Below are 15,447 nucleotides of genomic sequence, written 5' to 3' on the forward strand. Positions count from 1 at the left end.
TTGAATGTCTTTAAAAGGTGGATGATCAGAAACCTAAAGCAGAAAACATGAAGGACTCTATACATTTTTGACATTGAGTGTGACTATAACATTATGGTTTCTGTTCCTCTCAGTGGAAACCCTGTAATATGACCATGCCTCTGTTCTTATTGTGAAATAACTGGAGCATAACAAATATGACTTTAGATGTATTTCATTTTCTGTTTTCAAATCCTTCTGTTCAATGCATAATCAATTCTTCTGTTGTCTCGATAGTGGGACATGTATTACTTTAAAAAGCAAGAAAAAGGACAAAAATATCAAGGCACATCATTTCGATGTAACAAACTGAGATGAAGGACACCCGCTTAAAAACATCAGGGAAGCTGAAGGGCTGTATGTGCTCTTTACGCATCCTGATAATAGCTGTGACACCCTGTTTAAAACAAAAACAAAAAAGAAGATTTAAAAGTATGTCTTATAAAACAGTATTAGGTGAGAGACATCTCTAAGCAATATTTTCTTGCAGAGCAAAGCTTACCTTATACCACGTGAATGGGAAAAAAATCAAAGGCTTTGCTGCTGATAACTGAACACTCTAGTAGAACATCTTTGGCACAATTTCCTTGAATTTCACGACGTAGTTGGATTGTGGTTGGGAGATGCATCAACAGCAGCTAGGAAAATAAAACCAGAGACTGTCAGAGAACAAAATAATGTAACACTGCTGAACAGAAGCATTTTAATTGGGATAATAAGAACATCTCACCATGATAAACAGTATCCCTTAGGACATGTTTTACACCTGATTTGCTTCTTGTCTTTGCGATGAAAGTGTGAAATTTTTCTCTATTTACTTGAAACTTAGTCACAGTTTCCTGTGAAAACAGGAAACGAGATTTGGCAAGTAAATCTATGGATAACATAACATATGCCACCAGGTGGTGCCTGACAAGACTGAAATCTTTGTATGTTGTCACAGAAATATTTCACAGGGACCCTCGGTGAAAAAATACATTATGGAATCAGTGCTTTTGAGAAGAGGAAAGTTATGTGATTATTTGAAATTCATTCTTCAAAATTTTATGCCAAAGATGTTTTGCTAAACAGCCAATGTGAAACTTTAAATATTGTGATTAAAAAACACTGTGTTTAAACTCTGAGAGGCAGAAAGATATAAACCAGTATTTAGACATTACAGTAGATAAACTCTTCTCCTTGCTGGAGCTGTTCTCTTGCCTTGGTGGGACCGTTGTGGGTTCACTTACAGCTTCCTACTCTGCCACATGCAGGCGCCTCTTTGACTAAAGCACTTACTTCCTGACTTCCTATCAATCTGCATGAAAGTGTTTGCATGTAAGTTGAGCAGATAAGGGTAGCTCTGATGTACGAAGCTCTTTGAGTGGTCAAGTATTTAAGGAATTATTGGTGTAATGAGTACAAAGACTTGCTTTAATTTCATTGTCCAATATAAAAAAAAAATACAATATTTTAAAAGCCAAATTTTAAGACTATTATCATTGCTATGAAAGATAAATATACAGATTAAAATTCAGAATTCCTCCTATGATTGGAGCTGTAAGTCATGAAAAATGGACACTATTCATCTTTAAAAAAAAAACTAAAACAAAAAAACAAAAAAAGAATGAATCAAGCAGCTTTAAACATAAAAACATGCTTTTACAGTGCTGGTGAAGAAAAGAGAAACACCAAAGTTAATCGCAAAGAAGCAAATAAAATAAAAATTTTTTACTTTTTGTTTTTTTTTTCTCTCAGAATTTCCATATTGCAAGTGGAGATACAAAAATAACACACCCTGATATCAGGATGAAGTGGAAAATTTGGAGATCCAGCATCACTGGGTTCCCATCCATAGAAAATATGATGTAGTACTTCTTGCAGCTCGTATCTGATTAAAACAGGTCACAAAATAGTTCTGCAGTTCTGTTTGTTGTCACATTTTATTTAGTGTTTGAACAATTAAAGGTATTGTGGAGGATTTTTGTGAATTTTCCATTGCCCATGCACAACCCTGTACCCACTCTTGAGAGGGAATGCCTTTTAAACACATGCGAGAGTTTAAAAGTTGCAGTTCTCATAGCTCATACAAGTTTATTGTGCCTGAACCTCCGCCCTAACCCCTAAATCCCTCAATCACTACATAGAGTCGGACTATATAGTGGACTTTATAGTGAACTCAGTTAACTTACCGTTACTACTTTTTTCCACATTGGTCACGTAACTCCTCCACCACACGGTGCTCGCGCCATCTTTGTTATTAGTCACCGTTGTCGGTCTGCGACAGCCTATGGCGACAGCGGGCTGCTGTGACAACAAATCCCATAATGCTTTGATACGAGAGCTCTCCGCACAAATCGTTCTGGGATATATCTGCCTCCTCTGAGGCCTTTCTTTTCTTCTCATGAACTTCATAGACACTATTTCTCTTACGACCCTCAGTCGTTTTCAAAGAAAACGGTGAGAAAGGTGAGCTTCAGTGACTGAAACCGTTGATCACCACAGATATATGCCTGAAAGTGCACATGCGCAGAAAAATAGTTAACGGGACGAGCACGTAAGATGGCCTTTTATAAACATATCATCAGATTGATAATTAGGAGGACCACTTATATAGACGATCCACCCGGAGATAAAAGATGGTCCTAAAATTCCAGGATTTAATGGGGTGAACTTAGTTTTGTCACAGAGGTCCATCTCTATTAAACAAGCTTAAAAAAATAACATTCAAAGAAAATAATCTGTATAAACCTAATGGCCTGATAATTTATATGTAAGAGTATCTGGAAATGACCCTATCCGTTTTTTTCCCCCCTTTGGCTACACATCAATCACAAGAGCATAAAGAGTCATGTACAACTTTTGGGGGAAATGAAAAAGGTTTATGAAGGTTATTGAGCTCTTTCTTCTAACAGCAGAATGACATTAATCATTCACACAAACACATACACACTCACACACATATGTGTCAAGCTCATCCTGTTGTTTTTGCCACAGGGAACTATCCATTGTCTCCCTCTCAACCGTATTATTTGTATGTGTCGCTCCTGTTGACAAAGGAGGGCGATATATGGTTATTAATAGCAGAGGGACTTTATGGAAAAGGGAAGAGTGAGGTCCTTTGGATTTCCCCATCTGCATAAAAAACAATACTTCACTCAGCAGCAGCTGGTACGGCAGAAGAAATGCGACAGAAATTTTACAAATGAATATTAGTGAAAATGTGGATTTTTTTTTTCCCAGCCACCTCCCACTGGACACCAGGGGCTGCAGCTGTGAGCTGTTTTAGTTCTGTGACCCAGAGTAAACTCAGAGCAGGACATAAACATCAAATGTAAAAGCACAACTCTCCACATTCCTGGAATATCAGTCAGAGACAGATGTGCTGATATTTCAGTGCTGCATTTTATAAAATCCAACTCATTAAACACAGGGGAGCTTTAAAGTTCTTCCAAACTGCTCATGCAAAATAGAATTTCAGCAGAAAACAATCTACAGGGTTGATAGAGGAATTAAGGGTGTTTTTTCTTTATTATTGGCTTGATATTTGGTGCAAATGTGACACAAGCGTAGTGGGGATGTTTGTCGGCATTTAGCCTCTTGGTGTTGCAGCTAAAGCGTGTTACTGAGGTAAATCCCAGAGGTTGTTAGCATGCCCAGCTGCAGGGTCTGGCCTCTATGTTTCTGTCAGCAAGCTTGTTCACTGCACACTCTGTCGCCTCTGATTGAGGAAATCCTCTGACTGTTTGCTCTGTTTGCTGAAATGAAACATCCCAATGGTTCCGCTGTCCCTCCCACAGGTCCTGTACGCAGAGACTTTCCCATGAAGACCACAGAATGTTTACAAGGGTTTGACAGATATATGGCTTTTTGATGGACCGTCACACTGCCACTGTGTTTCAGTGCCAGGGAGGAAGACAGATGACACGACCAGATAAAATTAGTCATTTGTGTAATCTAGTGTATCATTAAGATAGTCATTTATCAAATGACTATGTGAGAAAATAAAAGAGAGGAGAATGAAGCAAATCTAAGCTTACGATTTCTATGGTTTGGTCAGCTCCCTCACCAACACTGTTTAGTTTTCTCACTTTCCATGTGCTGGAACTAAAGGTTCATAAATGTCAACCTGAAATAACAGTGAAAAAATATGTCAACGTTAATTGGCCACAGTAATTAGATTGAAAACATATAAATAAGTTATTGTCATGATTAGAGACTGACTGATCTAATATCTTTTGCTAAATAATACCTATCACTAAGGGAAGCATACGCTACCTACTGAGGCGACGGGAATCTTTTGGAGTGAAGGGAGCGCTTCAGAAAAACCTCTTGGATTCTCTTGTGGCATCTCTCCTGGTTAGTATTTTAGAGCAGCAGCTTGACGTCCTTTTACTTTCTGTATCCTGTCGGCCTATTTTTAACTTCTTTGATTTGTTCTTTTTATATGGTCTTGTCTGTTTATGTTTTCTTTACTGTCTTTTTTTCTCTGCTCCTAAAACACTTGCATGCTCCCACTGTAGCGAAACAAAGGACGTTTCTATTCTGGTCACACTTTTTGATCGAATGTTTAGTTATAAAGAACCAACTTCTTTCCCCACAGTAAGAACTGATTCATTTAGGTTAAAGAGTTGATTGTTACTTTTGTCTGATGTTGATTATAGCTAGCAATAGACTATACAAGCTACTTAGCCTGTAAAAAAAAAAGAAAAATGTGTTCCTGTGGAATATATAACAATAACATAATGATAAATCATAGCTCCACCATATTGCAATTTCATATTTTTTGCGTTTTGAGAAGGTTGGAAGAACTCTGAAGAATGTTTTTAACTGTTGAGGCGTCTTACAAACTCTTCTCTACTCTTACCCAATAAACTGAGTGCTAATAGAATGAAATGTAGATAACAGGACGTTACATAGGTGGGAGATGTGGAGCCATCAATTCATCTGTATGTCATCTATGACTCACCTCGTTCAGTGGCTGGGCAGAACAAACACATGGCATGGAGATGTATTGATTGCTCCCACCTGGGACATAATCTGCAGAGAGCTTTGTTAAACAATAACTGCTTCTTGGTTCAGGCCTGCTCAAACTTCTCAAGAGGTTTCCCTGCTTCAGGACAGCTGATTTCCATTGATAGCTGATTTATTCAACTGCAGTCATCAGATTCATCCTCTAATACCTCTAAAACCTGCAGGGAAACAACCCTCGAGGACCGACGTTGGGCAAGCCTTCTAGAACTTGGATTTTGATTTCATTTCAAAATGTTTTTTATAATTTGAGCAATAAGTAAATACAAAAGACACAGGTCAATGCACACTGTTAACATATTGGGGCAAGTAGTCAAGGACAAAACTGTTGTATACAGCTATGTTTACCATCACCACCACAAGATGATAACTAGTCAAAATAAAATTGAGTTTACATGTATATATATCAAATATATTTTCCTTTAAAAGAAACAACTATAAAGCAAACTGAATCTGCATCAAACCTTTTTTCATTATAATCCAAAAAGGGAATGTTGGACAGTAATCCTGATCTTTTCAAGCTGAAGAAATTACATGGTATTGTTCACCCAGTGAGAATGTTTTGGAGGGGAGGGGGACTTCCAGTTAGTAAGGATTAAACGACAAGCCAATAGAGTTGAAAATGATTGGCAATTTGAAGCTCTAACATTAGTGCAAAGTGCGGTTATTGGATCTGGCTCAATTAGTTTTTACCATGGATTTTGATAGCAACTGTTTACTGTCTCTTTTTTTTTTTTTTTTTTTTACTTTAATACCATCTATAGCAGGGGTCTGCAACCTGCGGCTCCAGAGCCACATATGGCTCTTTGAACCCTCTCCAGCGGCTCTTAATATAGGCTAAAATGTATATAAAGAGCTAAATAATTTACTATAATATATACCGGTATCAATAGCTTTAGCGTTTTTTATAATATGGAAAAGAATGAGATTAAAAGAACCAGAAATATGTTTTAAGTGACATTTTTCTATGAATTAGCTTGAAAATGATACGTTTTAACATTAAAAATATATGAATTGATTGTTTGAGATAGCAAGGTTTTCTAGAAAAAGTCATGGTATATTTTGCGGCTCTAAATAACTTTTATTTGGTTGTACTCTGGGCAAAACGGCTCTTTGGATATGAAAGGTTGCAGACCCCTGATCTATAGGTAATGTTAAGGCAGCACAGTGAGTAGCACTGTTGACTTACAGCAAGAAGTTTCCAGGTTCGATTCCCTGCCTTGGCTTATTTCTGCATGGAGTTAGCATGTTCTCCCCATGCATGCATGGGTTCTCTCCGGGTACTCTGGCTTCTTACCACAGTCCAAAGTCAAGACCGTTAGGTTAGTTGAGTGTGTGTGAATAGTTGTTTGCCCTGTTTGTTTCTGTGTTGCCCTGCAATAAGCTGGCGACCTGTCCAGGGTGTACCCCGCCTCTCGCCCATTAACAGTTGGAGATAGGCTGTCAAGGGCACCACCACCCCTCTCGACCCCACCAGGGATAAGCGTGTCAGAAAATGGAAGGTAATGTTACATCTCATTTACTCTTTCTGATTTCATCTGACTGCCTTGAATATAAAAAATTATTATGTCAGTGTTATTGTTACCCTTTTTTATATCCTCTCTAAGAGACCATTCCCTTTATTGATATCAGCTGTAATTCAAATTAGTATTGGTTGTCTGGTCAATAACTATATTAAAGCAAATCAACACAGCTGGAACATCAAAAAAAAGTAATGAAGTCCGTCTTGAGATTTAAAATAAACTTTTTATTGTTTGCATCCAGCAAAAAAACAGCAATAGTTTGTGTTGCAGATCTGTTATTATTTTCTGGGTCAGAAACGGACTAATGGGGGAATAACTGCTGTAAGCTCCAAGATCTCAAATCTGGCTGATATCAAAACCAATTTTAATATTGCCTCTATGACCGTGAACGGATATATTTCCTCACACTTTGGACACCATGAAAGACCAAACGCATTGCTGATACTGCTTCTCTGCAAACACTCACAATCCTGAGTTGCATTACAACCACTGTCATATTACCAAACTGCATGACTGATCCCCTTCTACAACACAGACAGCAACTCCTTGGAAATAAATATCGGTTGTTGATGTCAGCCCTCCAAAAAAAGACTAATATCGCCTGCAATATTAATGCTAAGGTATCGTGCATCCTTTGTTCCAAGTTATAAAATTTGGTTAGAGAGAGAAAGAGACCCTTTGTGGAATGGGAAGCACTATCATACCTGCTATCATAATGATATAAATTTTCTGTACTAAACCAATTAACCAAATAACGCTACCTAGTTGGTGTGATACAGATTAACGATAGCACGTTTGTTCTGTGCACACATTCAAACACCTGACAGGCAAAGGTAAAACAGGGTATTTCACCATATTAGCTTTATGAGGCGTTACTATGTCAACATTGTGTTTTTAGCCTGTTTCTCCAGCCCAATGCGCTGCTAAGACATAAATCATAATATTTTTCTTTTCACAAGAGCTTCAATAACAATGACCCTTTACGCATGCAACAGGGAGTATACGCCTCTCCACTCGGAATATGATGTTTTTCCTTCCGTTTGATCTGGATAGTGCTTTGTTATGCTGATTACAGCTGAAACAAGCTTAAATTATTATTTTTTTTTTTTGTTATTGTGAGAGAACTGGGTGCACAGAGCTGCATCACCCTGCCAGTTCAAGTGTTTATTTAAGGAAGCAAAAAATAAAAATCCTTCTCTAATGTCTTGCAGGATTCTCACCTTAGCCTCTGGGCTTTGGCAGGCCACTCACTGTTGGGGATTGATTGGCCAAGCTAGCAGGAGAACACAGCACTGTTAGCAGGATCTGTATTGTTCCCTAATTTCTTCTCTGGGATTTCCTTAGACCAGCTCCCTCCACCCACCCGTTCTATTCTCTCTGCAGCCCTTAATCATCCTCCCTCTGTCTGAAGGGCCTGCCAAACTCTTTGGCACATAAAAACAATTGTTCTTGCATGTCTGAGGAGACACAACCGGCTTCTCGGACGGCTTTTCTCCCCTACAGAAGCTCAGCTGATGGTCAGGCATACAGACTTCCTCCTCCGCATGGAAAAGTGCCTGTGTTCAGTGAAATAGGAAAGGAGGCGCCTTAGCCTTAAGCTGCAAAGTGACACAGAACCATCAATATGTCTGACGTCCTGGGCCATCTTATGCTGAAATGGACTGTAAGAGCAGAAGCTATTAAAATATTACCATGTGCAAGGTTTTTGTAACAAGACCTCCTTGGCAAGAGTTACAAAATGCTGAGGACAAGCACCGATCTGGGAATCAGGACAGCGTTCCCAGATGATGCTGAAAAAAAAACAACAACAAAAAACGCTTTACATCCTTCCTGTTTCTGGTTCATCTAGTTTTTCTTCACTTCTTTCCTGCTCTCGGGGAGAAATGAACAGGACGGCTCTGAGCTGTCTGAGCTGTGATTTGTGTTTCATCTGTGAAGGTGTTTGCAAGCAGCCGTTGCTCAACACGATTCATCAAACCGTCCTTCCTTAATGAAATACAACTGCTTCCTGTTCTGTGCATTAGCATGACAAGAAAGGCTTTTCAGCTTATGGCTTCAGGAACATGAAAACTGTGATGGGTTACTTCATTCCCTTAAAGACAGAATAGTTCCAACTGTTGGAATAAAATAAAACAAAAAAAAAAATCACTCAAAGTATTTCAGAAAACAGAGGCACTTAGAATAGTAAAATATATGAATTTGACTATTTCAACAAAGGTTTTTTAAAAGCCAATTTATAATGACATCATTCAATCCTGGTGTTAAAATATTTTTAGCTTGTTTTTCACTTCAGTTTATTTCCGTTTATCATTAATCACAACACATTTCATTTCAAGGCACTTTACTGACACAATACAAATACCCAGTTTTTACCTCTGAAATAAAGACTTGAAGTACTTTCTTAACTTTTTTGATGAAAGAGTAAAAATTAACTGTCCTCATCTACTGGCCTGAGATTAAGCAGAAATGTTCACTGTCTCAGGAAAAAACATCATTGTATAGTTGTTGAGAATTTAATTGTTCCTGCTGGAAGTTTCTTCATGTTAAAAGGGAGTTTTTCCTTTCTACTGTCGCTACAAGCATTCTTGGTGTGAGGGGTTGCCTTTGAGTCAGTGAGTTGATGCAATCAACTAGTTTTCCTTAAATAGAAAACTTTGAATAAATTTGACTGTATGATTTGGTGAACTATAAAGTGCCTTGAGTTGACGTGTTGTGAATTGGTGCCATATAAAACTGAATTGAATTGAGTAACTTAGATATAATGTTGTTTGTGTGTAAAATTTACAGAAATGGGAGTTTTTTTTTTTTTTTTTTTCTTTTTTTAACTTTGGTAGGCTGGACAACTTCAAAGTTGTGAAGTAATGAGGCATGCCTGAAGAAATTACAAAAAGTATACAACTTCAGAGTCGCTGCACACCGCACATCAAACAGACCGGCTGCATCTACATTTCCATCTGGGACTGATAACCACAGATAAGAGCTTGCAAGAGAGACATCCAAGCCTTCACCAGTTAGTTTGTGTTGCTTTAGGATGGATGGAGCAACAGGTCAGCGCGCTATTATAACTGGATAGGAGGAGCTGGCTGCTTTGGAGTCAAGCGTCATTCTCCTGCTGCAGATTTGCAGGAATCCCATGAAAACACGTTTTTTTTATCTCTCAGGTGTTCATATCAAAAAATATAAAATATGGCTGTAGAAAATAAAAGGGTTAAAATATCTATCTAGTATATGTATATAATATGCAATGTTTCTTCTTTCTATTAGGCTAGAAAGAATAAAACATCTATATTTAGTGGAATAGCCATGATCGCTGCATTCATGCATTTCGATCTTTCACATCTGTTTGGGTCCAGAGGATCTTATCAGTGCCTCGTTTAGCAGAATAATATTTGCATGTCTGAGCATGAAAGGGCTTCACAAATAAAGAAGCAACAGTAGTTTTCCAAAACTTCAAAATTAACCAATTCATTGGAGAAAAACATATATATCCAGTCAGTGCTGTGTGCATACCCTGCCTTCTTACTTGCAGGGTGACTGGCAGGTGGGTTCCCACAGCTGAAGCTCATCATGGTCCAATCAGGAGCAGTTTATAGAGGCGCAGATCCCCTGTGGCAGATGCCAGATTGTTCTCCTTCTTCAAGTGGCAATCAGGCCTCGCAGTGAGCTTATGAATTCCAGTTTTTTGTGTTTTACAATTTACCTTCTCATTGTCCTCCCTCCAGAACAGCCATTAATTGGTTCTTGATCAGCGACTCTCTGCCTCCACCTTGTCATTTCTGAGGCTCATGGTTATTTAGTATTCAGCTCAGGAACCTCACTGCTCCTCTGGTTTTGTCTCTGAATCAAAAGTCTCAGCACTTTTACTAAATCACCATCATCATCATCACTTACCTGCATGTCCATCCCTAAATCACTCTGTCTGCCTCTGCCTACTTCTTGGAAAGAAAGATAGGAATCGTTACCAAACCGAACCCCGCACAACAACTTACCCAACTCAGTAGATTGACTCACCTCCTTCCTGGAAAAATCTGCCTTTCGACAATATGTCTCCTACTTCTGCACATTTACCAGAAGACTTGCTGCAATAAAAATGTTCCTGAAACTCTTCAACTTCCTTGTCATTGTTACTTGAATCCAGGGATGAATGTGTGTAATCAAGTGCAACAAATCTACCTCATATTAATGAATTTGGTCTACCTGTGGAATAGAATCGAAGAAGAAGAATAAAATTCACATTAATTGTCATTACACTGTCACAAGTACAAAGCAATGAAATTCACTCTCTGCATTTAACCAATCCCTTTTGGCAGCAGTGAGCTGCCATTGTGCGGCATCAGGGAGCAGTGTGGGGTCTTGCTTAGGGAGACAGTCCAAAGCCCTGAACAGCTATTTTATGTTTTTTAAAGAATACATGTTGAAAACAGAACAATTATATGCTTGGTGCAATAACGACTAAAAGTGAGGTGTTCATGTGTACGAGGATGGAAACACATACTGCCAACCAGACATCTTAGCAGTGATCATTTTATTCTAGCAACAGAATATCATAACATAATTTGCATTTAGTTGATGATTTATTTAGGGAATATTTCTCATGCCAAATTTCCCTGACTGCAGCACACATCTGGTTCTGTCTCCTTTTTTCTTGCTAAGAATGAAAGCTCAAACAAAAATTGTCTAACACTGATCCTAATCTTGAGATCTATGTTTTTCTGTGGAATCTTTTAAATAATTCAGTCACTAAATTCAGTCTATTACTTATAAATTCACTGATTAAATTTAAAAAAGTAATCAGTAATTTCTTCCTATTCTTTTGCGTTCTTTACCAAACACAACCAAACACAACAGCTACAACTAGAATGTGTCCAAGTATTTTTTTTATCATTTTTTTTATATATATAGTTTTGAACTATTCATTTTTTTTTTAGCACAAAGATCGGATTTATTTACTGTCTAGAGAATCCTTTCCAACAACAACATCCAAAGCATAAAAATCTGCTTTGGGACTTAAAAAAGATGGGCATCAGTTAAAGAGGAGAAACTCAGTGATGAGGTAAACTTGAGTTCCCAGATGGGTCCTTTGGGCCTTTGCTTGTCAGACATGTTAACCAGACCCACACTGATCATGTCTGCTTTCTATCCACCTTTGATTTAACTCATTTCTTCTGCACTGTCTTTCCCATGTATCTGCCAACTTGTTTTTTAAAAAATCGTTTAGATTTTGTTTAAGACTCATCTTTTGGGTTGCTTGCTCTGCAACAGAGTGCTGTACATCTGGGTCCCAGTGCCGGATGATCTCAGGACTGGCGATGACCCAAAGCCCACCGCACAGAGAGATCCTCAGAGACGCCGGCTGTGCACTATTTTCCCCCTTCCTCTGCCTACGTGACATCTTCCTGTCTGGGGAGCCTCAGGGAGCCATTTAGGGAGGCCTCAGTCTCTGAACATGGAGGATGAATTTGACTTATCCCGATGGGGACAAGATGTAGACGGAGACTGACGGAAGCCTGCACCTTTACCTGCCTGAAAATTACCTTTCCATTCAGCCTCCTAAGCCACTGGGGAGTCTGCATCTTCTAAATCTGCAGACTCACTCTAAGTGATGCCAGACAGGAACTCTGGCTCTGCTGTCTGAGTGTTTGAGCTGCAGGTTGCATGGTAGAACACCTTCTCAGGATCCAGAGGAAGCAGAGAAAAGCCCAAAGAAACTTGGCGGCTTTCACTAGCTTCAAGGGAAAGTTGTTTGTATTGACGTCGATCTGCAGATCCAGACCCTCCCTATTAGAACAAACAGCAGGCTCAATCTGTATAGTTTCCTGATGTGAAATAAACCACTAACAAGAAAACAGATGAAAAAGGGGCAAGTCTAACTGCATCATTTGCCATCATTACGTTTCACTTCACTTCAGAGCTGCGACCTCTCACCTCTCACCCCATCTCGTCTTGTCCAGTGGGCCCACAGCGGTGATTTATCCCTCTGACACACCAACAGCTGTGTTGGGGCTCTGAGCAGAGTGTGGGCTACTATTTGCCGTGACTAATCGGAAACAGACTTAAAAAAAAACACTGAATGCTGAGTTTTGAAGGGGGTGAAAAAAAACAGCAGCCAGTGACACCAGAGACCCTGAACTTTTTGCTGTAAGCTTCAGCAGTTTCCTCACAACATGTTGGCTGAAACCATTATAACATGAAGATTGGGGGGGGAGCGCAGAATAGATTTAATATTCATGCAAAATGGTGACAGAGAATATTAAGATGTTTGTTTACTAGATATTAAGTAAACAAAAAAGCCTGCTGCACTAAAAGACAGATTTTCCAACACTTTACATCAAGGACTAAATAACCTTAATGTGTGACACATGCATCTTTACTGAAACGGTGCAATAAAATGGTAAAAATGCCTTACATTTTGATAAAATATATTTTATTTAAAACATCTTTCAAATAAAAAAAAAAGACCATTAAGTTTCCAACAAATGCACTGCATCTTTGAACATCTTACAGTCTGGGATGTCTCAGTCAAGTATAAATAGTCTTTTCTTTGGTGCCACCTTTGGATCCAGCATGTGTGTACAGGTACACGGGTGGGCGCTCTGTGTTGCACCAGCTTCAGTTCTTTCCCTGAGAAAGTCTTTGAGGGTTTTCAGGTTGCAAACAGTTCACTGATGGTTTCCGGTCAACGCCTCACTCGCAGTGGACCCAGTCCACGCATTTTCAAACAGTCTTTCCCATCTTTAATCTGAAAAAGAATTAAAAAGTGCATTAGTAACTTAATATAGAAAATTAAAATAGATCAGAAAAAAGCAGCACTGAATATCAGCCCTCACCCTCCTCAAAAGTTATAGTTCTTTTACACCGATGCAATTTGGAGGTGTTTTCTGTCACACCATATAAATAAGTGCATGTTAAAAAAATATATTTAAGCCATCCGTTTAACGTATTTTTCAGGCTGGTGCAGCGGATGTGTAGCAATAAAAAAAGAGCCCTGGTGTCCAGCATTCAATTCAGTTCAGTTCAATTCAAATCACTTTATTAATCCCTAAGGGGCAAATTAAGGCACTATGATTAGCAACACATTCAGAAAAACAAGAGCATGCGATGCAGAGAAAAAGAAAAAAATGCATCACTTAATATAATTAACAAGTGATAAAGAAAAGTGAACTAATGGGAGTCTTTTACTAATTGAACCCGATCAAAGATCAACACATTTAAGGTCAAATTATCCAACACCCCCTTTATTACATTTGGTCTATAAATGCATCAACAATCAGAACATATTAGATGAGTAAATGAAAAAGTTTAGGGACGTAAACTTTGGTGCATAAGATAGGGAATAATTTTAATAATTTTTATTTGCTGTTTGATTCCAAGACCCTCCAGAGTTTAGTCTGTTGAAAGTAAAAATAAATAAAAATAAAATTGAAAGCAGCACATTTCCTCTGAAGTTGAGAAAAATTTTCTCAATAAATATATATTAATACTTCAAAAGGAAATTAACAAAAAAGTAGAAAAAATAGATTGAAACAACATTTTTTTAAGTCTGACAGCCAAGGAGAAGATGCTGGGCTTGTTTCTTTATTCTGTGGATTTTTACAGGTTGAAATCAGTTTATCTGCAGATTAAACTTGTTAGCAACTCATGAGCAGAATTATATTTGGGCCAAAATTATTTATTTCTGAATAATGGCTGCAGAATGTTCTGCACAAAGTGTGCATCCTGTGCCCCTTGTTTAATGAAAACTTCAACTATCAGTAAGAATGCAGCTTTGATTTTTATTTTGATTCATATTATTTCGACTGAACGAGCAAAACCTAAAAGTACAAAATAAAATAAAAAACTATGCCAAGATCTATCTGCACTGGCAGCCTAATAAGGCCCAAAACTGTGCAGAAAGCATTCTGATTTTATCATCTGATGCTGTGTTGTATCAAAAGGGTTTTCATATAGGATTTCCATAAAAAGCATTTACCCCTCTCCTCTGGTTGCTCAAACAGAAGGTGCAGATGGTGCGCGGCTGCTTCCCTGCGCTCTCGCCCTGCGCATGGACCGCACCGAGGCACGGCTGTCCCTCCGCGCCGGCGTCTCCGATTAGCAGCACGTTGGCCAGGTGGGAGATGTAGCTGGAGGCGAGTCGAAGCGTTTCTATCTTGGAGAGCTTTCTGTCCACCGGCTCTGTGGGAATGAGAGTCCGGAGTGCGGTGAACGCCGTGTTGACGCTTTGGGTCCGACCCCTCTCCCGCGCGTTGGCGGCGCTCCGCTGCTTCATCACCACCGCGGAGTCTCCCTCCAGCTTACGGGAGATTCGCCTCCGTTTCTCCATCGAGCCGCAGTAGCTCTGCTCCGAGCTGCCGTCGCTCTCGCTGCGGTTCTCGTCGTCCTCAGAGGTGATCATGAAGTCCGAGTAGATCAAGTGGGTCGCCACGGGCCGCAGCATGGCAAAAGTCATGATTCAAAGTTACCAGTGCCTCCTTTATCCTCGTCAGAGTCGCTCCACACCGCACACCAAACAGACCGGCTGCATCTACATTTCCATCTGGGACTGAGAACCACAGATAAGAGCTTGCAAGAGAGACATCCAAGCCTTCACCAGTTAGTTTGCGTTGCTTTAGGATGAATGGAGCAACAGGTCAGCGCGCTATTATAACTGGATGGGAGGAGCTGGCTGCTTTCAGGTCAAGAGTCATTCTTCTGCTGCAGATCCTGCAGGAATCCCATGAAAACTTGTATATGTATATATGGCTGTAGAAAATAAAAAGTGTTACATATATTAAAATGCACTGTTTTCTTTCAGACTGAGATAGAAATGATAAGGATTAGGTTAGAAAGAATAAAACATCTATATTTAGCTCAATAGCCATGATCACTGCATTCATGCATTTCAATCTTTCACATCTGT

The 15,447-nt window shown here is 39.1% G+C and overlaps 1 protein-coding gene and 1 long non-coding RNA gene across 2 annotated transcripts; both read right to left on the minus strand.

Annotated features, from left to right (window-relative positions):
• On the minus strand, positions 1–858 carry LOC119799378. Its single transcript, XR_005282846.1, has 3 exons — positions 749–858; positions 521–656; positions 1–415 (listed from the first exon to the last, which is right to left on the minus strand). It is a non-coding gene; the product is annotated as an uncharacterized LOC119799378 (long non-coding RNA).
• Positions 859–12,953: 12,095 nt separating this feature from the next.
• tcf15 (transcription factor 15) lies at positions 12,954–15,189 on the minus strand. Its single transcript, XM_038309201.1, has 2 exons — positions 14,521–15,189; positions 12,954–13,290 (listed from the first exon to the last, which is right to left on the minus strand). The coding sequence occupies exons 1-2, from the start codon at positions 14,995–14,997 to the stop codon at positions 13,228–13,230; spliced, it is 540 nt and encodes a 179-aa protein (XP_038165129.1). The 5' UTR covers positions 14,998–15,189; the 3' UTR covers positions 12,954–13,227.
• Positions 15,190–15,447: the final 258 nt, after the last annotated feature.

Source organism: Cyprinodon tularosa, unplaced genomic scaffold (genome assembly GCF_016077235.1).
Source record: "Cyprinodon tularosa strain WSP-4 unplaced genomic scaffold, ASM1607723v1 ctg66, whole genome shotgun sequence".
Taxonomy (NCBI): Eukaryota; Metazoa; Chordata; class Actinopteri; order Cyprinodontiformes; family Cyprinodontidae; genus Cyprinodon; species Cyprinodon tularosa.